This window comes from Castor canadensis, chromosome 13, assembly GCF_047511655.1.
Source record: "Castor canadensis chromosome 13, mCasCan1.hap1v2, whole genome shotgun sequence".
In the NCBI taxonomy this organism is placed as follows: domain Eukaryota; kingdom Metazoa; phylum Chordata; class Mammalia; order Rodentia; family Castoridae; genus Castor; species Castor canadensis.
Window position 1 is genome coordinate 10837163 of NC_133398.1, and position 23148 is coordinate 10860310.

General features: G+C 46.9%; 1 protein-coding gene across 3 annotated transcripts in view; it reads left to right on the top strand.

Annotated features, from left to right (window-relative positions):
* Nr6a1 (nuclear receptor subfamily 6 group A member 1) overlaps nt 1-18171 on the top strand; it is a 209277-nt gene extending 191106 nt beyond the window's left edge. For 2 of the 3 annotated variants that reach the window (XM_074053226.1, XM_074053228.1), the window contains 5 exons: nt 968-1195; nt 2538-2792; nt 9532-9653; nt 11149-11301; nt 13099-18171. In XM_074053226.1, the coding sequence (XP_073909327.1) occupies nt 968-1195; nt 2538-2792; nt 9532-9653; nt 11149-11301; nt 13099-13187 (847 nt within the window). In that variant the 3' untranslated portion in view covers nt 13188-18171. The remainder of the gene's footprint in view (nt 1-967; nt 1196-2537; nt 2793-9531; nt 9654-11148; nt 11302-13098) is intronic. The other variant, XM_074053227.1, reaches the window with a different exon arrangement.
* The last annotated feature ends 4977 nt before the right edge of the window (nt 18172-23148 follow it).

Below are 23148 nucleotides of genomic sequence, written 5' to 3' on the forward strand. Positions count from 1 at the left end.
TCTTGATTCAAGTATGATATCTTAAGATAGTTGTTGGGTGTGAAATAGAGCCTTCAGCGACCAGAGAAGATCTCCTTTCTCCAGAAACATTTTTATAGGGCAGGGGTTGATAAACTTTTTCTATAAAGTCCAAATAGTAAACAAGCTTACTTGTTTGAGTCTCAGGTACTCAACTCTGCCTTTGTAATGTGAAAGCCACCACAGACAACATTGTAAACCAGTGAGTGTGTGTGGCTATGTTCTGGTACAAGTTTTACCAAGACAAGCCATGAGCTAGATTTAGCTTGTAGACCATAGTTTGCCATACTCTGCTACAGGAGATACATCTGGGTAAAGCTAGAGAATTTTTATTTATTTAATTGACAGAAAGGTTAGATTTCTCTAAAAAAGAGGAACAAGGAAAGAGTCGGCCTTCCTCTCCATAAAACTTAGAGTTTTTATTCCATTCAGATGTTCCTTAGTTTTATTTCTTCCTTTGAACTTCCTTTGGACTTAGGAACACATGGTATGTTTCTTGCTAGGTACTAGATTTGTGTGTGTGTGTGTGTGTGTGTGTGGTGTGTGTGTGTGTGTGTGTGTGTGTGTGTGTGTGTGTTTGTGGCCTGGGAAGGCCACTTAGCCTGTCTTTGCGTTCATTTTTCCTAGCAGTAGAACAATACAAACACCCATTTTTGTCACCCTAATCTGGAACTACCCATTAAAACTGTACAAAGAATTCATCCAGCCAGTGTTTATTCAGTACCTATTCTGCTGGTCTCTGAGTTAGCCAGTGGTGAGCCCCACAGAATCTTTGTCTCACAGGTGGGAATCTAATAGTAGAGACATGCATGTAATCATTAGTTATGGTTGTGGCTTTATGAGACAGAGACCATGGCCAAAGAATATCTAAGCCATCTTCTGGCTTATATTCTTTGAGTAGGCACTAGACCTGCCATGGCTTTGCCTAACATGAGACTTTTCTCTCCAGTAGGTCTGTGGAGCTAAATGGATTCATGACATTCAGGGATCAGTACATGGGGGTGTCTGTGCCTCCACATTATCAATACATACCACACCTTTTCAGCTATTCTGGCCACTCACCACTTCTGCCCCCACAAGCTCGCAGCCTGGACCCCCAGTCATACAGCCTGATTCACCAACTGATGTCAGCCGAGGACCTGGAGCCATTGGGCACACCCATGTTGATCGAGGATGGGTGAGTATACACTGCCCTACTTGGCCCTTGCAGTCTCACAAATGTCCCTGCCCTACACCACTTGCATCCCTGGCTGGTACACTTCAGGCTTTGGAATGAGTCAGAGAGGACAGGGAGTGATGACCAATCTGCTCATCTTTGAATAAGCACATTATTTCCTTAAGCATCTTTTCTTACAGAGGTTGGGCTTACTTTTCAGTCCCTATTTAATTGGGATTGAAGGGCCTTTGTTCCTGTGTGGGCCTAGGTAAACCAGGCCTTGGGATAGGTTCAGTGAGCTGTAATTTTGGGGATGATCCCACATCAAGTCTAGGCTACTTGACAAAGCATTCAAGACCCTACTGTTTGTAGCCTGTCTGCATTCCTAGGCCGCATATCCATGAGTAGCCTGGGATGTAGGCCTGAGTAGATGGAAGAAATACTCTGCAGTCGGCTTTACCTGAGTAGGTTATACTTCAGCCTTTAGGTCCATCCTTTGCTGCACCTAGAGCATAGGCTGTTTGAATGTTAATAAGCTTAGACTTCCCAGAAGGCATCGTGAGATTTCTTAACCTAGATTCCAGTTTCAGAAGAGACTCAAATACCAACCAAAAGGTCACACAAATCCTTTGTATATGTGGATGTGTGGGTGTAAGGACGAGGATACCAAGGGGCCTTGAGAGGAAAAACGCTGGAGCCCCTCTGAGGCCCCCATTAGGCCAAAGTTGAAAAATATCCTGCTCCTTCCATCCAGCTCTAGCTGAAAAGGGCTGATTCCTGAACTCTTACCACCAGGGGGTGCAGTGAGAACAGGAAAAGCTTCTGAACTTGGTCTATTCTATACTTTCCAGCTGTCTGGCTCCATTCAGTGTTGTTTTTTGTTGTTGTCATTTGTTTTTTGGTTTTGGCAGTTCTGGGGATTCAAGTCAGAGCCTTGCACTCTCCACTTCAGCCCCAGCCCCAGCTCCCTCAGTCTCATTTTTGTGCTGGTCTCTGCATTGGTGGGCACCAGATACACCCCATTGGAGTTCTTATTGCCAAAACTAGGACAGCAGTGACTTTGGATTTCCTCTAAGACATAGAACTTAGAGGACACTAAGTCATATTCTCTAATATTTCTACAGATTTTTAAGCCTTCTTTCCTCTTAGCAACCTTTTTTCACCAGATCTGGCCTGAGCTTACGGCTAGCTTCAGTCCTACCCCTTTATAAGAAAATTGAGTTGAATAAAACTGGAAATTCCATGGTCAAGGACAAGGGGCCCATTGCTAGGACAGTCTGTGTCCTCAGGAATACCCTCTCCCTGTGCTTCTATCCTCACCCTCTGGCTGATGGAAGTGCCTTTCCCCTGTCCCTACCCACAGATATGCTGTGACACAGGCAGAGCTGTTTGCCCTGCTTTGCCGCCTGGCTGATGAGCTGCTCTTTAGGCAGATTGCCTGGATCAAGAAGCTGCCTTTCTTCTGCGAGCTCTCAATCAAGGATTACACGTGCCTCTTGAGCTCTACATGGCAGGAGTTAATCCTGCTATCGTCCCTCACAGTTTACAGCAAGCAGATCTTTGGGGAGCTGGCTGATGTCACCGCCAAGTACTCACCCTCTGATGAAGAACTACACAGGTGAGAGCTGCTAGCTGGAGAGGAAATCCCAAGGATCCAAACCATTGTCATACCTGCAAGGAAGGCTTGTCCAGCCCTTTAAAAGATGGTCAGGATTTCAATGACCTGGATTTCAGTTCTTACTCTGCCACTTGGCCAAGTCTCTGATCTTCAGATTCTGAGTTTATAAAATGGGTTGGTAACAGTACCTCCCCAACAAGGTGGTTGTGAGGAATAACTGTTGTACAGTCAAACTTAACAAAGTACTAAACTATCTGGATTAGTGAGGTGAGGTAATATAGCTGGGAAAAACAAAAATCTAAACTGCCTACAGGCAAGAGAGACTCTGAACTGTAGTTCATCATCCAAGAAAGAGACCTGGGAGGCAATTTGGAACCTACTGTATGCCGTGCACTAGACTATCTATTTTATATTGTCTTATTTCTTTCTCACAGCTTCCAACATTATAGGCGTCATTGAGCCTGTTCTGTAGATAAGAAAACTGAAGTTCATAAAGTGTGGCCCTTATGAGTTTTGGATTTGAATCCACAGTAGGTTTGAACTTGTGCCTTCCTAACTGCAAAGCTTAGGCTCTTCATGATACTGAGATGTAGTGAGCTGTTAAAAGAGTATCGGACTAAAGCCTGAGTAGGTATTCTGGCTGTTTTGTGCCATTAGGTTTTGTCCTAGCTGGCAAACATCTTTAACCTGTCTAGAATGGCTGTCTTCCTGCTGCTTCCATGGCCTGTCCAAGTACTGTTTTAGTCACTTATTTTGGAGACCTGGGGCACATGTCAGCTATTTTCTGACCACCAATCATGGAATAAAAACAAGGTCAAAGCTCAAACAGGGAATAAAGCTCCAAGCCCTTCAAGAGCCCTTCGTACATCTGCGTAGTGGAGAAGTCTGGGTCCTGACTTTCCCTCTGGGCTTTCTAATATTTCCTTATTAATGATGCTTACTAGTTTCAGGGTGATCTATAGTGACACTTTGTCCTATAAACAGAGTTAACTTTGCAAATGACCTAACCACTTGTTCAGAGCCTCTAATTCATCATTTTCATCAAATTCCTGTTCCCAACTCCATTACTCTGGGCTGAGGGGATGTGTGGATAGCAGTCAGCCTGCTCTGAAGTTGTCAGAGTTTACAGAACTGGCCCAAGAAGCCCAACCTTACTGCCTAGAATCTACCAGCTTGGCCTGGGACTGTCTACATAGAGTCAGCCTCTGTGCTCTGTTCCTTTTAGCATGATAGTTCTTCCCAGGGCCCCTTCTGCAGATAGGTAGGGATTGCTGGCAGTTCAGGGCTGTTTGTGAATTTGACTTTCATAAGGACCCCATCCCACTTTGATCCCCAAGACCAAGGCAGGGGCCAAGTAACAGCTAAATTACTGAGGAAACCTTTACTTCCTAGCAAGCCTCCTTACCAAGGAGGATCTTGGTAAGGAACATACTGCAATGTCCAGTGTAGTAGCCACTAGCTTCATGTAGCTTTTTAAATTTAAATTAATTAAAATTAAAAGCCCAGTTCCTCATTTATACTAGCCACATTTTAAGTATTCAGTAGCCACATGTAGCTAGTGACTACTGTACTGGAAAGTGCAAATACAGGACATTTCCATCACCACAAAATGTTCTCTTGACCAATGCTAACTAGAATACATGTTGCTGCTGAGCTCTCAAGTGGGTTCTGAGGATAAGAAATGAATTTCTTAGCCAGGCAAATAGTTTGTGAGACCCTATCTCAAAAAAATCCACCACAAAAAAAGGGGGCTGGCAGAGTGGCTCAAGGTGAAGGCCCTGAGTTCAAGCCCCAGTACCGCAAAAAAGAAAGAAATGAATGAAATTTCTTATTCAGATTCTCACTCTGCTGTGGAACCCATCAACAAAAAAATAAGAGTTAAACTTTACCATATTAGTTCTAGTCCATGTCCATTTACTGAGCATCTATTGTGTTTGCGAGCGTGGGGTTGGTGAGATCACCGATGATACAGATGGGTTTTTGGGGTTTTTTTTTTTCTCAGTAGTAGGGATTAAACCCGGGTCCTTATATGTGCTAGCTAGTGCTCTAAAATCCTCAGCCCTTTACCATTTGATTTTGAGAGAGGGTCTCTCTAAGTTGGTCAGGCTGACCTCAAACTTGTAATCATTTCTGCCTCAGCTTCCCAAGTAGTTGCAGTTACAGGTGTGTGCCATCATGTCCAACTCAGTCGTGGTACTCTGAGAGTACCTATTCTTGGTTTAGGGGGTTGGGAAGCAAATAGAAGCATATCCAATCTACAGTGAAGGCTCATATTGGTGGAGGTTGAATGATGTGTGAAGAACTATACAAGCACAGACCCAGGGAACAAGGGCTGTGCTCATAGGATCAGGAAGGCTTATCACAGGTACAGACACTTGAGCTGTACCTTAAAGTTGGAATTTTCTAGTACATTATTTAGAATAGGAAGAAAGCTGGAGAATAACACAAAATTCTTGAAGTTAGAGACTAGAGATAGTTGCTATGTGCAAGGATCCAAAGACAATCAAGCAGATTAGGGTATAAAGAGAATGTATATGACTCTGGGTTCAATCTCCAGCACCAGCAAAAGAGAGGAAGGGAGAGGAGAATATATATGAGAGAGGCAGAAAAATGAGAGAAATAGTGACTGGAGAGAAAAGGTACAAACAAGCCAGTTCAAGAAGGTACTTAAATGCTAATGTAAAGAATTTGCTTTTGATTTTGTAAATAGTATGTCATGGGAAGTTTCACGTGGAAGAAACACTTAGGTCACGTTTTCAGATTTCTGTGGCTGCAGCACTCGGGATAGACTGGTGTGGACAAAGTAGAGTGTATTAGCTGATGGGAGGCTGCTGCATAGCTGAGTAAAGGGAAACAAGGCCTGGGCAAGGCAGCAGCGGTGTGGGAATGAGAGCAGCACAAAGCTGAGAGATGTCAAGGAGGCAAATTCAGTTGGACTTATGAGTGAGTGGCAAGACTTGGGGCTGCTGCTGAATTTTCAGGGTAGCTTGGGAGACAGGCACCAATTATCTCAGCCAAGATAAAGTAGCTGGGAAGAGCACGCTGGGAGATGAGCCACTCTGAGTTTGGTTTGGATGTCTGTGAAGTTGAGGTGCATGTGGGACCAGGAGGTCAAAGGATATGGAAGTGTGAGAGCATCTGGAGTCAGGCTAATCACTGTCAAGCATCCCCTCTGGTAGAATCCCCTGGTGTGGGATCTAATTGCACACCTTGCCTGTGTGCTACTCCCACTCTCCCACACAGCCTTTTACTTCTTCACAATTCTTGAGTGTGAGTGCCTACTGTCAGGAAAAGGCTTTTCCCAAATGATGCATGACCACCTCTTGTTCTCTTCTCAAATAGTGAATCAAATTTATGGTGCCCATATTCCTTAATCAGACTGTTACCAGACATTGAGCTGGATTTAAAGCAGATTGTAGCACCAGCCAGTGACTGCTCCTGCCCTAATCAACACTCCTTCACTCCTCGGAGAAGATGCCTTAAGCTAGATAGACTTTAATGTGCACTGTGTCTCAGGAGCACTGGCTTCATTTTGGCCAGGTCTTTGGAAAGCTGCCTTCCAGCTTCCCAGCCTACCCTGTAAGACTCAGGAAACACAGTCTTTTTCTGCAGTGACAGGACTGGTTGATGATACTAATATGTAATAGCTCACAGTTGTAGAGGATTTGTTGCAATGCAAGTTCATCTTCAGTGTTTTGCACATGTTACTGTTTTGCTCTATTTGTTTTGTTTTGAGACAAGGTCTCAGTGTAGCTCAGTCTGGCTTCTACTGCTATCCCAGGCTGGCTTCAAGCTTGGAATCCTCCTGCCTTAGAGCCTTCCAAGTGCTAGAACTATAGACGTGTACCACCACATACGGCTTACATATGTTACTTGTTGAGTCTTCACTGCCATCCTGTGAGATTGGCACTAATATGACCCCGTTTTGAAGATTAGGAGCATGAGGTTCCGAGAGATGAAAATTCAACAGCCGCAAAGCTAGAAAGACATGGTGTTAGAGTTATCACCTAGGTCTGTCGTGCTCCAAAGCCTAGGCGTCTCAATATTACCTTGTACTAAATTCTTACTCACCAAGAGCCTTCTCAAAAGGGTTGACTTTTTGGAATTTGTCCTGGAGTCACAATCTGACATTCCCTCTTGGAGTCTGTGTGTGTGTGCTAAGATGGCAGTTCCTTGAAGGTTGCAGCTGATGACTGCCTGTGGGGGAAGGTACATTTAGATGAATGGAAAGGAGACAACTGGCCCCTTAATGGGATATAACTTACATAGTGTCAGCTTCAATTGCTGACTGAATGGTCCAGTGGTTTGGGGGATCCTGGCAGGAATGTTTTCCCTGTCCTAGCATGCTGGTTGATAGGAACCTAGAAGAAGAATGGGTGTGTTTGTCCAACTTTATGGCTTTGAATGCTGATAATGTGTAGACAGAATAGAGGGGTGTCAGAACTGTGGAGTGGGCAGATGTGGAGGAGGAACGGCTGCAGGAGAAAACAGGCCTGTGGAACAGAGAACAACTTTGTTTATCAAGGGGTGGGATGTGGGTGTGGAGGAAAGCTTTGCAACCAAGCTATGGAGACTGAGTGGGGGCTGCTGAGCTGGCTGCAACCCCCCCCACACACACACACTCACACAACACACTCTGCCAGGGGTCCGTGGTGGTTGGGGAAAAGAGTGCATGTGCTGTTCCCAAGAGAAAGGGCAGATCTGGGGCACATACACAGGCCGAGTAGTTGAGAACTCCTTCATGTCCCCAGGTCGAGACTCAGTCAGGAACAGGTTTGGCAATGCTGGCTAGGCTGTCTGACTGATAACCACACACCTGTGGGGACTGCAGTGCCAGAGTGAGCACTTGGGGTAAGAGGTTGATTAAGGGACAGAGCATTATCTTTGCTTGTCACACTGCTCACCCATCAGACAGATGTCAACACTGCTTCTTTCCTTGCCTCCTCCTTTGTTGTGTCCCACCTCATCTCATCCCCCCACCTCACCTGTCCACACAGATACTAAAGGGAATTGGCAGTGAGGTTCTTTTCTTCTGCTCTTAACTTCTCATCCTGGGATGAGGAGCGATTATCACTTTTAGGCACAACTCCTCCTTCGAGTCTCAGCATCATAAAGGCACCCAGCACCCCCAGGTGGGTTGCTGTGGGAACACAGAATTCCTGAGATTCTCCATGGTAGCATGAGGAAGCCTTTCCTAGTTAGCACTTAAGAACATGACAGGATCAGGTTAGGCAAGTGTGATGTGAGGAAAAGCCCCTACACTTGGAATTGGAAATTTTAGGCTCCACCAGCACCTACTTACTATGTGACTTTAGAGTGGTTACTTTTATTTCTGCTTCCTCACCCCTAACATAGAGTTTATATGATCTCACACATTATCAAGAAGATAAACTGTAAGAACACATGTGAAAGGGCCTTAATACATGATAGAGGCACATTACATAACCTCTCTGAGCCTTTGTTTCTGCACTGAATCTGTTTGATGAACAAAACAGATGATGATTTTTTTTTTTTTTGATTTATTGAGAATAATCAATGAGACAATGTATGTGAAATACTTAAGTTGCCTGGCAGGTAGCAAACATTCAACACATGATACAATGGTAAATAAGGTTGCTACAGTGCTATTTAATATGAATTTGTCTATCAGCCAGTCTGGGAAAGTATCAATAAAGTTATAAAAGCCTTTGGGCCAGATACAGAGAGAAACTAAGTCAGCCATCATAGTTCAAATCAGCAGACTGGGAGAAGCCCAGCTCAGATTGACTTTCTTCATTTAGTGGTGTCTCTGTGATATAAAGCGTATCCAGAGCGTGATTAATCCTTGGAGTGGCTCAGGCTGGTGCTCCTTGGCTGAAAACTTGATCTTTCACCAAGGAGCTCAGTTCTAGCCACAGAGAAGGAAGTATGGCCTCTCTGAGCCCCTCTGCTGGGGCACAGCTCCTTTGACATTGGGAAAATCAAGGCATCAGGGAGTTAGCTCAGTTCCCAAGTTCTAGTTCTGCCACATCTAGCTGTGTGCGGGTGGGGAAATCCCTCTCTTCTTTGAACTTCAGTTTCTTACCTGTACAATGGCAGTGATTATCTCACCTTACTCACAGGGTTGAGAGAGTGCCCAGAGAAAGTGCCCAGCGCAGAGACTAGCATGCTGTGGAGATGGAGTGAACGTTACCTTTCCTCTCTGTCTAAAGTCGGGGATGCCAACAAAAATTTTCATTGTGCATAGACTCAGACCTGCTTGAAACAGCAAACCTAAATAATTACAGTTGGCAGCTTTTTCAGCACTGTGGCAGAGGCTTCCACAGACTCACCATGACAGCTGCCATTGATGGTAGAAGCTGCAGATTGATAAAAGTAGAGCCTTAATATTGTCCTATTTCTCCTCATTCACATCTCATTCCTCCTTTGGCCCTTGTTAGGCCAAGCAGGCAAGCATTATTATTTTGCAGAGGAGGCCCTTAAAGCTGGGTTGGAGTAGGGGAGGATGAGGAATCAAATGACTGTCCCAGAGTCTCAGAGCTGTGTGTGGTGGAGATGGATTTGAACCTGTATTTGCTTGACTCTACCAGCCCTCGGGGCTTGCATGGGCTATGCTGGATTCCATTACTCCCAAAGTCAGCCTCTTTTTTGTCTTAGATTCCTTAAGGAGTGATCTGTAGGAGCCCTCTGTCTGTCCTTCCTGGCTTGTGCTGGAAGGTTTTTACTCACAACCTGAGTAAAACCTGTGTCTGTTCCCCAGATTTAGTGATGAAGGGATGGAAGTGATTGAGCGGCTCATCTACCTCTATCACAAGTTCCATCAGTTAAAGGTCAGCAATGAGGAGTACGCGTGCATGAAAGCAATTAACTTCTTAAATCAAGGTGAGTAGCTGGGGGAGGGGAGAACAGATTTTTGTTTTGTTTTGTTTTTTTAATTTATTTTTGCCAGTGAGCCTTTGCCTTCCCCCTTCCCTCAGGACTGTTGTAGACTCTGTCACACCACATGCCACATGGCTACCAAATCTTGAAAGTCCTGTGCCCCTCCTTGTCATCACCCTACCACTTTATAGGGCAGGGAGTGCTTTAGCTTTTTTTCTTGAAACCTAAATGCCACTATCTCTATAACTCATAGAGGAAGGAAGACGATTCACTTTGTTTAGTCAGTTTTAATGCATTTAAACACAGACACCAAGGACAGTACATGCGTCATTTAAAATATGTACCAAGTTTACCAGCGACTGAAGAAGAGCAGAGTGACTGATGAAACTATTGGAGATAAGGCCCTGTGACAGGCTGGCAGTGGCTGAGACACTCAGGGAAGAATGGTGGTGCACAGAAACACACACGTATGAAGCCTGGGTTTTCATTAGAAGAGTGCCAGGTGTGATTTGTAGAAAATATTATCAGCAAAGTGGCACTCGGTTGCTGCTGATAACCAGCATGTGAGGAAGAATTCACATTCTATTTCCAAAGTAGCTGATGAGTGGCCCACTCCCAGGGTGGAGCTGGACACCAAAGGTGCTCTGTCCACAGACCCTTGATACCGTCCTCTTTGCCACTCTCCCCCATGCCAGCTAGCCACCTCCTCCTCCTCCCTCTCCTCCTCCTCCTCCTCTTTCCCCCCCACCCCGTCTCTTTACCATTCATGCCCTTGTCTAGTGTTCTGCATGCCTTCCCTAGCTAAGCCCTGTGCTGTGCGTTACACATGTTGAAGAAAACTAGACCCCAGGTCTGTCAAGAAGTATATACCCTGATGGCATTTGACACTTATACCGCATCTGGGCAGAGATCCATTACAGCCTCTTGGAATTTTGAGCTGGGCCTCAAAGGCTGAGTATGATTTATATACAAAATATTTTTATTCATATTCTATAATAAAAAGATGTGTACATGGATGGATGGATGGATGGATGGATAGAAATCTGTGCAGAAAAAAAATGAAAGGATTGTCCAGGTAGAATAGCAAGAGCAGAGGGACACTGGAAGTTGTGTGTGTGTATTAGCTTCACGAAAGTGTAGGTATCGGCAAGGGTTCTGATTGGCTTTAACAATGGGCAAATTCAAAGATACTGTAAAGGATAAGTTTAGAAAGGTAGATTTGTCAGTCATTTGTTCACTAATACCTGTTTTGTGCCATGCCCTGTACTGGGAGCTGGGTGTAAAGTTGAGAAGGATAGCCTAGCCCTCAAAGGGCTCAGTCTAATGACAGTCATATTTCTCTTCCCTTATTCAGAGCTTAGTTCCATCTCAGAAAGAGAAAAGATGCCCTGTTGTGGCCATGTTTAGTAGTTTTTAACTGAAACATGCACACACACAAGAAACTGGTGCTTTTCGACATAGAGAGCCTCTCCCATTCCATGTGTGGTTTTTTTGACAGATATCAGGGGTCTGACCAGTGCCTCACAGCTGGAACAGTTAAACAAGCGATATTGGTACATTTGCCAGGATTTCACTGAATATAAATACACTCATCAGCCAAACCGTTTTCCTGATCTCATGATGTGCTTACCTGAGATTCGATACATTGCAGGTAATATTCTGGATCCTGAGGTTCCCAAACCTTTCTTGTTTCTCTGAAATTTGTAAAGGGAATGACACAAAGCGGTGTTTGCAGGATACTCATTCCAGGCCCATCACCAGCTGCATCTAGCCTCAGAGTTTGTGTTGTTTGCTTTTTTTTTTTTTTGTAGTATTGGGATTCAAACTCAGGGCCTCTTGATTGATAGGCAGGCACTCTACCATATGAGCCATGCCGCCCCAGCACTTTTTTACTTTAGTTTATTTTTCAGATAGGGTGTTACGCTTTTGCCAAGAGTAGCCTCAGACTGTTATCATCCTACTTCCTTCTCCTGAATAGCTGCAATTACAGGTATGCCCCACCATGTCCAGCCCAGCCCATTCAGCTTGTTTTTTGAGATAGTGTCTCAATAGCTTTTTTCACCTGGGCTGGCCTTGAACTGAGATTCTCCTATCTCTGCCTCCCAAGTAGCTGATATTATAGGTACGAACCAACATGCCCAGCTATATTTTTTGGGTTTTTTGGTTTTTTTTAAGAGAAGAGAAGCTAATTATTCCTAAAATTCCATTATGAATGGGTACTTTGTGATCTTGTTACCATTTGATCTCAGAGCAATCTACAAGACTAGTGATTTTATGGCCATTGTTATGGATGGAGAAACTGACTCAGAATATCTCAAATTAACTTCATTTTCTGAATTATATACTTTAAAAGAGTGAATTTCTTGATATGTGAATTATATTTCAGTTTAAAAAGCCAAACACATCTCATTTCATAGGATTGCCCATGGGCTTTCAGGGGCCATTGAAAGTGGTGTCTTTTGGTGGAATTTTATGTGTTGGGGCATGTGCAAGGTCTTGGTCCTCCTTCTAGCTTCTTGGCATTAAACGAGTCCATTTCGATGCATAATCCTGGCGTTTTATTATTGCTTTGCTTCATTTAGTAGAGATTCCTGTTTCCTGCTGTTCAGCACACACTAAAGTGACCTTTAGACTGGGATTGTTCCTGAAAATTTTTATATTTTTGAAGGAAAAAATGTCAATCTGACAAGGGAATTAGGGCACAGAGCAGTCTAGCAGATATGGGCTGGGCCTGGCAGCACTTTCAGTGACCTGGGAAACTTCTATCAGGGTTTGGGTTGAACCTACAGATACTTTGGTTTACTTGGTAGGGGCAGAGCCCAGGCATCAGTGTTTCTTCAGTGTTCCTGGGTATCTCAGATACTGCTGGGGAGACGAGCCACAGCTTTAGATATTCACCAGCGTATTAGCTACTTAGTGCTCTGAGAGGATGGTAGTAAGGAAGCCTGTAAGTCTTTTATCCCTGTGACTCCTCTCTTTGTTCCCTCGTACTTTTTGAAAGCAATGTTCTTGAGAATGCTAGTTATTCCCCTAACAGAAAAAAGAAAACACTAATTCTCTCGTGGTATTTTTGCTCTAAGAGGGCTCAAGTAGGACTCCGTCTCATTTTCAGACTCCTCATCTGTAAAATGGGGATAAAAGTAATGTCACACAGATATGTAAGCTTGAATGAGGTGATGCATTGAACTGCCTAGCACACCCCCAGTATTGCAGATAGTAGAATGGTTGTGAGTTGGCTTCATCACTAGTCTCCTAAGGCACCCAAATGAGTCTAGGTAGGCATCAGGGTATTGTTGATACCCTTGTCTGACATTTGCCATTACTTCTGGCACTTTCCTGGACCCAGTCACTTAGCAAGATGATGTTCCCCTTTCCCCAGCCCAATAGAAAGCAAGCTGGCCCTCCACAAGTGGCCCCTGCTAACTCTTCTCTTCTTCCCTTTTCCTAGGAAAGATGGTGAATGTGCCCTTGGAGCAGCTGCCCCTCCTCTTTAAGGTGGTGCTGCATTCCTGCAAGACAAGTGTGGTCAAGGAGTGATCTGTGCCCTGTGCCCTCAAGTCACCCACAGGGGCTTGAGTAGGCAGGACAGGCTACAGAGGAAAGAGCCAGAGAGACCAACATGAAGGCTGTGGAGCTCTTGCCTCCACAGCAAGAAGAGTTTTTGTTTATTTGTTTTTTTAACCTCATTTTTCTATATATTTATTTCACGACGGAGTTGAATGTATGGCCTTCAACATGATGCACATGCTTTTGTGTGAATGCAGCAGATGCATTTCCTTGCAGTTTACAGAATGTGAAGATGTTTAATGTTACAGTGTTGTCATTGTTTAGAGATAGTTCTTTTGTATTTTGAGGGAGAGGGTGGGATGGGCTGAGATGACTATTTCCATAATGTTGACAAAGATGACTACCTCAATGGAAATGGGGGTGTAACCATCCCTTATTTTTCCACATTTTCTCAGCAGACTTACATGCTTGTCTGTCAGAGAGCAACCGCCTTTTTCTAGCCATAGACTTGTCAGTGAAAAGAGTACAGTACACCAAAGGGGTGAAGTGGTGTGAGGAGACTTACCACGCAAGATGGGCGAGGCATTTGGAATAGGTCGGGAGATGAGGGTTAGCTATCTCTTTTCTTTGGAAAGCATTAAAGTTGAGATTAGAGCACAGTGGCCAAATCTGAAGCAGGACTCCTCCCACTCAACAAGTCTAGAGGGTTCCTGTACTCAACCGTGCCGCACCCCACACACCATGCAGGGCCTGGCAACGTCGGTCCATAGGTCTTGCCTGCTGGCTCCCTTGGGGCTCACAGCTACCTAGTTTCTTTATGTAGATCTACTCAGGCCTACCTTCCTCAGGTTCCTTCCCTTTCCCTTACAAATTTGACTTTCTGTCAGCCCTTAGAAAAACTGAACAAAATGCCATTTTCTTAATCATGGTACTTACTACTGATTTACTCTTCTTTCACTTGTTTTCTTCAAAGGGCAGAGGGACAAAGGCCAGGCTGCTGAAAGAATAAATACTCCATTGGAATCCCCTGTTCCTACCCCACCTCTAGAACTGAATCCAAAAACTACAGTCTCTTTTTGTAAACAGTGAAAAAGACCATTCACCTGTCCACTGAGCAGAAATTTTGTTCCTAAATTCTATTCCAAGTTCTCCTCATCTCTTCAAAATGAGATATGGTTTGCCAGGGCCCCAGAATAGAAAGCCCAAGGCCCAGAGTAGCTCAGCTACCCCTCAGTGGTCTGGCTGACCAAGGCCTGAGGCCTGGAGCCAAAAGCACCTGGAAGAGAAGGAGGGCTTTAAACTACCTCATGTTCCTAAGGCCCTGGCTACTGCCCTCTGCAGGTATGGCCTCGGACCCCTTGTTCTTTCACTACCTGCCCCACCAGTCTGGGGAAATGTTCCTGCCCTCTCACCTTCAGCAAAGGGTGCACCAGGTTTGTCTTGGAGCTGCTCCAGGTGCTTTTCCCTTCTCTTAATATAGCAGTTGCTCACACCTATAGCCAGTGCCCTAGACAGATGTTTTGCTGGGTGCACCCCTGGGTGGACTGGAGGGGCCCACAGTACCTCCTTCAGCTTGTTTGGTCAAAAGCAGTATGATCTTCCCCAACTCAGCATTGTAAACTAACCTAGGGGGTCACCATCTTGTATACATACTGAATAGTTTATATCTGATTGTAATTTTTTATTTCCTGTGAAGTGTTACGGGTACCAGCAAAATGATGATTTTTGTCTTTTGATGGCTCAGACCATTACTCCTCAATGCCATTTCCCTAACTGCTCTGAGAAAGCGTGAGAGACGTGTTCCTCAGGAAAAGCTCCGCTAGCATGGTTTTCATGTCAGTAGGAAGGAGAGTGTGTGTATGCCTGTCTGTCTGTTTACTTCTAAGTTCACAATATTTTTGTTTGCCTGGATTTTTTTTTTTTTTTTTTTTTTTTTTTTTTTAATTTAACCAACTAGATCACATTCTTTGGCCACAGGTCAGATTCTGAGCTGCTTCCCTCAAGATCTGGGAGGAGACACATATCAGAGACCCCCTTCTCTAAGACAGCTCCTGTGTGCGGCATCTTTCTTTGCTTAGACTTCCATCTGTCAAATTATTGTTTTTTGAAATTGCTTTTCAAATTAGCATTTTACCCATTGTGTTGGATGTCAAAGGATTTGCTCTCCGACGAAACAAGAACATGTCTCTCCAATAATGTAGTATTAAACGGAGCAAGTTGTTAATTTGTGGAGTGGGGAAAGGTTCTGCAAGTTGCCATTGTACAAATCCATTTTTACAAATGTTTGCAGCAGATTCCACAGAACAAAGAGCCCATTCATTGCCGAGAGCCCTGCAGAATCTCTGAGCCAAGTGGCTGTGTGTTCCGAGCCGGAGCCTGACCTGTGGACCGCCTTTAATGTCTTCTGCACACAGTCCTTTCATGACGTGGGCTTCTTTTAAACAGGGTAAAGTGAATGTGTTGCATTGCAAACTCAGGTATTATGATGAGAAGGTAGGAGTGTAGCTAGCAGCGTGGAGACATTAGGTCAGCCACTAGATGTATTTGTGAATTTGGTTTGAAGGACACAGAGAAAGGTTGGAGGGGGAGGATTGGTATGTTTGTTTTTTGCCTTTCTTCCCATAATGTTTGGTTAACAGGCAGCCTTTTTGCTAGTGGAAGAAGAAAAAAGTTGTGTGTGTTGTCTCTGATTCCTCTCTTCTGTCCTCTCTCTGATCCCAGCCACCAAAAGTGATCCCAGCACTCACTTTGAGTGAGAATTTTTCCACCATAAAAATTTAACCCTAAAGCTGTGTGGAAAAGGAGAATCCCACCTCCTTGCAATACTTTATAACATGCAAGCTTTTTTCCTTTTGAACATTTTCTTGGCCAAAAACAAAGATCTGGAATCTTGGAGCTTCATCTGTGACTCATGCTCTCAGACCCCTTTGTAGACTTTTTGGAGTCCTTTGCAAGGATTGGTGGTCTTGCCCCTAATCTGGAAAATTCCCAAGAGCCTGTCTCAAACACTCCAGCTGGCTCGGAGGACATCCAGTCCCCATGCCCAATCTACAAATGATGGTGGACAAGCCTCCAGGGATAGCAGGAAACAGGAACCTCTCCATCCCCAGTACCAGAGCAGGGATGGGAGAATGTAGCGGTCTCCATGGTGTCACTGAAAGCCACTCACTCCATACACATCTGCCTCTGACCTGCCCCCACTTCTCAGTGAAGTGAGTACCAGCCATGATCCAGTGTCTCCTGGTCTGTACAACCCTGGCCTCTGGGCTAGCTGCCTTTCCCTCCTACCCATTGGCAACATTTCTTTGTTCTTGATTTCCTAGAGAATGGGACAGATGGAGACAGGCAGCATCTTAAGCCTTGCCCAAGGTGGCCAGAGTAAAGGGATCCTGGCCTCCCAGAAGGGCAGGAAGTTAAGCAGTGGTTCCAAGTCTTCAGCTCTGGTCCCCTTGATCTATGTGTTTTTCCTCATTACTTTTTAAGTTTTTGCAATTGTTTTAAGAAATCCAGTCTTTCAGACCAGCCCTTCTATCAAACTTTGAATTTTTCCTTAATGATTTTTAAAGTGAAAAAAAAAAAAAAAACCCAAAACAAAACAAAAACTAAACAAAAAACCCCCCACTACTCTACTCCCCCACCTTGATGCACACGAGTGCCCCCGCATGCCCCTCTGCCTTTGCCGTTGATCATCCTCCCTTTCTCCTCGGCTGGAAGTATCCAGTGTCTGAAATGTTTATCTGTATCTCAGGATGAAAAACGGCAATCATCCCACCAGGTGCTGGAAACTGGTCAGCCTTGAGGCAAGCGTTTCTGGGACCACAGCTCAGGGATGTGTATTTAATTACAGGGTCCCCAGAAACCCCCTCTTGACTGCCACAATCAGCATCTTTGCTGGGCTTAGGAGCTAGACCTGGACTCTTTCCTCAAAGGCAGATGTCCTGGAGTCTGTTGAGTCTGGGGGCAAGCTAAGGCCTCCTCTTTGGTCAGGCCTCAGCTGCCCTGAGACTTGAAGACTTCTCATTTTCCTGCCACATGAGCTCTGGTAGCCCTGCTTCTACCAGCTCATAGGAAGCCTAGCCCCTCTATCCAGTCTGGTCCCTATTCTGGGCCTGTAGCTCTCAGTGGGCCAGAGCTTGCTCAGGGACCAACTGTAGGCTCAAAGGAAAGTTGAGGAAGGCCAGAGCCTGCTCCAAGCCCAAGAGAAATGTGCTGTCTTCCAAATCCTGGAACCAGCCCTGCCAGCCAGAGGGTCCTCAGTGCCCTTTGGTGACCATTGCTTTATTTGTTCAAATGTCTTATGATAGGTGATAATGTTGTTGACTCAAATTTTCATGAAAAAAGAAAAAAAAAAAAAACTACCTCTTGAGTGACATCCTGGTCGATTCCTCTCTGAGGAATCCTGTGGGAGAAAAGAATATAGCTCCCGAGCTGTTTACGTGTTTCTGTTGGGAAAGAAACCCTGTCTGCCTTGGGCTGTTGGTGTTTTTGTCTGTGCTACCATCCCAGGCCTATGATAGGGGCTTGTGGCCACATTGTAATGTCTGGGCTCTGGGGAGTCCTTCCCATCTGCCCAGCTAGGGACAAGCCACCTTCTCAAAGAGGTCTTAGTCCCCTTCCTGTGCCCCAAGGCATAAGGAGCACCACCTCCCAAAATACCACTCTTGGGCTCTGGTGGCACATGCATCACAAGCCTATCCCTGACTACCTGTCCTAGGTCCCCCCTTACCCACAGTCCTCTGTAGGAATCGAGCAAACGGATGTCTCTGAGCCCTTGCTCCCAAAGGGCTGGCCAACAGCCTGGCTCCACCAACCCTGCGTGGACAAATGACAGTTGGCAGGCTCTGCAGGCTGCTCAGGCCCTCTGCTACCTCCCACACCTGCCTGCTGGCATGGGGTGGGCCCTGTCCTGTGAACTGACTACCTGTGGAAATGTGACCAATTAGTGTGAAGTGCATGTTTAGCAAGTGTTAGGTACTGTATTTGAACCAATAAATGTGAATCCTTCTGCACATGACATCTGTCTGTGAAGCTTGTCTGGGGCTTGGGTGGAGGGAAGGTGGGGACCCTGAGGCAGGGACTGTAGGGCCTGGCAGGGTGTGGTGTGTCTCAGCACTGACTGATGTACCTGCACCATGTGCCAGGCTGTATGTTGGGACTTTTCACAGACCTCATCCTCCTTGAACCTCAAAGATTATTACCTATATGAAGAAAATAAAGTTGAGAAATGAGAAGGGACTTGTACAAGGTTCCCCAGCCAGAAAGTGGTGCAAATAGAGGAATGTAATATAGCAAGAGATTCAGGGACCTGTGTGTGCAGTGAGAAGAGTTGTGATTGGGGATGTGTGTGGGGCCGGAAGGACCTAGTGAAGGAGTGGTTTGTTCTATTCATCAGGGCTTCCCTGGTGAGTAGTGTTCAAATTGTCGCTGGAAGAAAGTTGCCAGGCCCAAGAGAGGACAGACCAGGTAGAGGGATCAGCAGCATGTTCCAAGGCCCAGCTGCAACTCACAAAGATACAAGACTTGGCACAACAGCAATGGTGGAGGACAGTGGGATTAACAAACTCAGGGCACAAGACGCAGTTGGGAGCCTTGAGTGCCACCTGAAGGAGCTGGGGAAAGCCATCTGCTGAGTCTCAGAGCTGTGTCTCATTGGCAGCAGTGTGCTGGTGGATGGCCTGCCTCACGTGCTCAGGTCCAGCAAATCAATACCTGTCTTCCCAGAAAGCATAAGGTCCCTTAGTAGCTTTTCTAGAGCTGAGCACATGGTGGCTCTGAGAAGTCAAGGTATGTGGCCAAAGTCACAGAAATGTCAGAAACCCAGTGGTCCTGTAGTCTCGTCCACATACTCAGGCTTGGCAGCCTGGGGTGAGGACTGTGTGAGGACAGTGGGAGAGATGGAGGCGCCTCCATCCAGGAAGATAAAGGCTGGGGAGAAGAGTCTCAGCAGTCTATTAAATTCTTGAATAAAATGAGGGACGCCCAGCTGCCTTCCCATGCCTCGGCTCCCAGCACAAGGGACCAGAGAGCCCTTGAGGCTTGAAAGAGGTGGTGTGAAACAAAGGCAGTGGGACAGAAGGACAGCAATAGGTTGCATCTTCGCAGCCCCACAGACGGAACAGATACACAGAGGTGAGGAACAGGGAGCATGCTGGTTGGCTGGCTGCTGGGTGCAAGCCAGGCTCTGTGGTTGGTGCAGCACTGGTGCCATCTCGTCATCCTCACCGTGTAGGCCTCAGCCCCATTTCACTCTGAAGTAAACAGGCTGTGGGAGCTCAAGCCATTTGCCTAAGACGACACATGGGCAAGTGGCAGAATTAGCTTTTGAACCAGGTCTATCTGATAGCAAAGTTACAACAGCTTCCTCCCTGCCTGGTCTTAGCTGTTCAGTAGTGCTGAGTGTGAGTGTGTGGAGTTGTAACAAAGCTCACGGCTGGCCTGTGGTTGAACCTTTTGCTTTTAAAAAAAACAAAACCCCACTAACCCAATAAAAGATTAATTCTGTAAACAGCATACGAATAGACTCAACCAAATTGCCTGAAAAGCAGTGTCCTAAACACAACGCTACAGACACTGAGTCTGTACAGTTTCTCAGATTATGCCCATCTATGAGGTGGCCCCACTGAAAAAGAAGTGGAAGTTCTGTTGTCAAAATTTTAGGTAATGCTGCAGTCTTTATTTTCCTCCCACTGACTCCCAATACTCCTTAGCTATTAAAGTCTCTGAGAAGTCCTACCTGAAAAAACTTAACTTTGTTTCTCCTTGCTAGGTTCTACTGAAAGTACTTGAGCATTAGCTAGCTCTTCTTCCTGTTAAAATTCTGTTGGGACATTAGTCCATGTATAAAATTTAGGGCACTGATCCAGATTTATAAATTGCTACTTAAGAACGCTGAGCTTTTGGGTTCTTGGAGTGCTAGGTAATAATTTGGAATTAAAAAAGAACAAAGGAGGTCTGCAAGTGTGTCTCAGTACTTAGCATGCATGAGGCCCTAGGTTCAATCGCCAGACCAAGATAACAAGTAATTAGCATAGAGCAAGGCACTTTGGTGATGTGTGCATTAGATTCTGGTTCCCAGAGCCACCCAGTGAGGCTGATGTAGTAATACCATTTTGCAGATAAGAAAGCCAAGGCCAGCCAGGAACTGGTGGCTCACGCCTGTAATCCTAGCTACTCAGGAGGCAGAGACCAAGAGGATCATGGTTCAAAGCCAGTCTAGGCGACCCTATCTCAAAAAAAATCCATGATAAAAAAATGAGCTGGTGGAGTGGCTCAAGGGGTAGGTCCTGAGTTCACCGCCCAAGAAAAAAGGCCAGAGACGGTACACAATTTGCCTAGGGTCGTCTAATGAGGGAAACCTCAGGAGTGCATACTGGTTGAGTGTCTACTGCCAGGGGAGGTGAGGGAGTTGTACGTAAGGTCATCTCTGTAACCAAGAAACAATCCTGACTGCTCTGGGTTTTGTCAAAGTCTGAAACCAGAAGCATCCCAGAAATGATGGCAGAAGAGGGCATTTGCATGATTTCGGCTACATGGATGTCTTTCCCAGGATTGTTCCCTTTGTGCGGGTAGACTGTAAAACAGCCTACATATCAACTAGGGGTCACCAGTTCCCTTTACTGTTGTATGTGACCTTGACCCAGACAGAGGCCTCTCTGATCCTGACTTTGACTTTCCCTGTCCATAGAGATGAGGTTGTCTGGCTCAGGGGTGTAAGGAAGATTGTGGCTAGCTAAAAGTCGGGGCCCAGTGAAGACACACGAGGCAGCTGTGTGCTGTGGGCTGCTACCCTCAGAGGACCAGAACAGCCAGGAGCCACCTGTCTGCCTAGGCCTGGCCTTGGCCTTGGCCTGGCCGCCCATCAGGGTTTTAGGTCCACAGAGGTAATCAGTCTGGCAGATCCTGTGGCAAAAATGTGCCCAACTGCCAGACCCAGGGCTCTTGGAGTCTTGTTCCCTTGGCAACAAGTCTCACCATGGAGACTACAGCCCCATCCTTGCCCTCCTTGGAAGCAACCTCTCCACAAGCCTTCCCTGCTCAACACCAGTCCCAGGAGCAGTGTAGGTACCGGGCATGTGTTCAGGAAGCACCTGCACAGGGCAAGGAGCTCCAGGCATAGCCAACGGAGCAGCAAGGGGGCACCAAGGGTCCAAGTGTCCACTTTATACCTGGTGGAGTTCTGGGGTATCTACTCCACTGTCCTATTTTGGTTGAAAGCAGACATCCTGTTTTACATGAGCAGAAACCAAGGCTTGGGGAGTGAGCAAGGACCAGACCAAAGTCTCACAGCTGGTCAGTGTGGGAGCTGAGACTTGAACCCAGGGATTCTGACTCAGGAGCCCATGTTTTCTCTGCATGTGGCCAAGAAGCCTCCAGCTACGGGCTGGGGAGGTTTGGATGGTTGAGTGGATCCCTCCACCCTGGGCCTCTGCTGGCAGCACAAGCAGCAGCTAGCAGTACTTTGAGTCTGGACTGGACCCAGCAGCAGTGGAGGAACTGCACTATTTTAAGCCAGGGCCAGAGGGCCCCGTGTGGCACAAGGAGAGTGGCCTCGGGCCCTTAGCCAACTTCCCGGAAGTTGCCATGGCCTCCCTTCTCTCTGCCAGCAGCTTTCTGAGGTAGTAACTTCCCTACAAACAGGAAGGAGGCCCTCAGACCAAGACCTCCAGCCCCAGATTCCTCCCCATTCCCCCCAGGCTTTACTCCATGAGGAAGCCCACCAGCTCTGATCTAGGCTCATTCCTAGCAGGTGGGGGGAGGGGCCTGATCCATGCTGCACCCTGCTACCCCAGTACTCCCATGAGATGCCTCTTTCCCAGGCCCTTTGTCTCCTCACCGCAGCCTGAGTTTTCACATCGCTTCCTGTCGAGGCTGAAAGACAGCAGAGGTGTCCCCAGATTGATCCCATTCAAGGGCCCCCAGAGAGTAAGCAAAGGGAGACAGCCTAAGACTGAAAGTAGCCGAGAAACATTGGGACAATCCAAGAGAAAGAGGAGTAAACAGTAACAGATTCGTTGTGACAGAGACAAAAGCAAGACAGCAAAGAGGCATCAGAGATGGCTGAAGGGGGCTGGGCCCAAGACTGCAGGGGGACTCCTGACCACCCTGCCAGCATAAGCCCAGCTCAGGGCTGTGGGGGGCCCACCGGCTGCATGGCTGAAGAGGAATGTGGGGAGCAAGGCTGGGTCACCCCTTGAGGGCCAAGCGTGTGCATCAGGAGATAAGCTGCCCCAGGAAGGGGGCCCAGCTGCATGTGCGCTCCAGGAACATGGCGGAGAGGCCAGGGCCCAAGGCTGGAGCCTCAGCCCTGCTGGACACCCAGCACCTGCATCGGCCTCAAGGCACCACCAGGCCTCATTCTAGAAGGCCCCAAGTCCCTGGGCTCTGTCTTTGATTCTGAGCATGTCATTAGGAGCAGCAGGGTGGGCCCTGGGAACAGCTCCAGCCACCAAGAGGCTCCTACCTGGCTCCCGGAGTCCTGGCTGTGGTCTTGTGGGGGAGGGGGCGGGGCACTAGATTGTGCAGAGCAGGGGCACCCCAGGCTGTGAGTGCAGAGGGGTGCTGTGGGGGGCCGCCGCAGTGAGCTGTGAGTTGTCCCCGTGTGGCATTGTGCACTCCTGTGTGCGAGTGTGTGTCTGCGTGCACGAGTCCACGTGCTGCCTTGAGTGTGGTGGTGTACAGAGATGGGCGTGGCCACGTGTTGTTAGGAGCCCCACTCTGCAAGTCCCGGCTCTCAGCCTAGAGAAGTGGCCCCCAGAGGCACCTGGTCTCTCCCACCCCCACCAGGTGGCCTAGCCCAGAGAGCCGTGAGGCAGAGGGGGGAAGAGCCAGCAGGTCTAGTGCAGGCCCCCGGCCCCCTCCCCATGCTGCAGCTGAGGCTCCCGCTGGCCACGGCCTTGACCCAGCACTATGGACTTCTCTGACATTGGCATCGGATCTGAACATCTGGCAGCAGGCTGATAAGGGGTGCAGCGGAAACAGCCTCAGCTGCTGC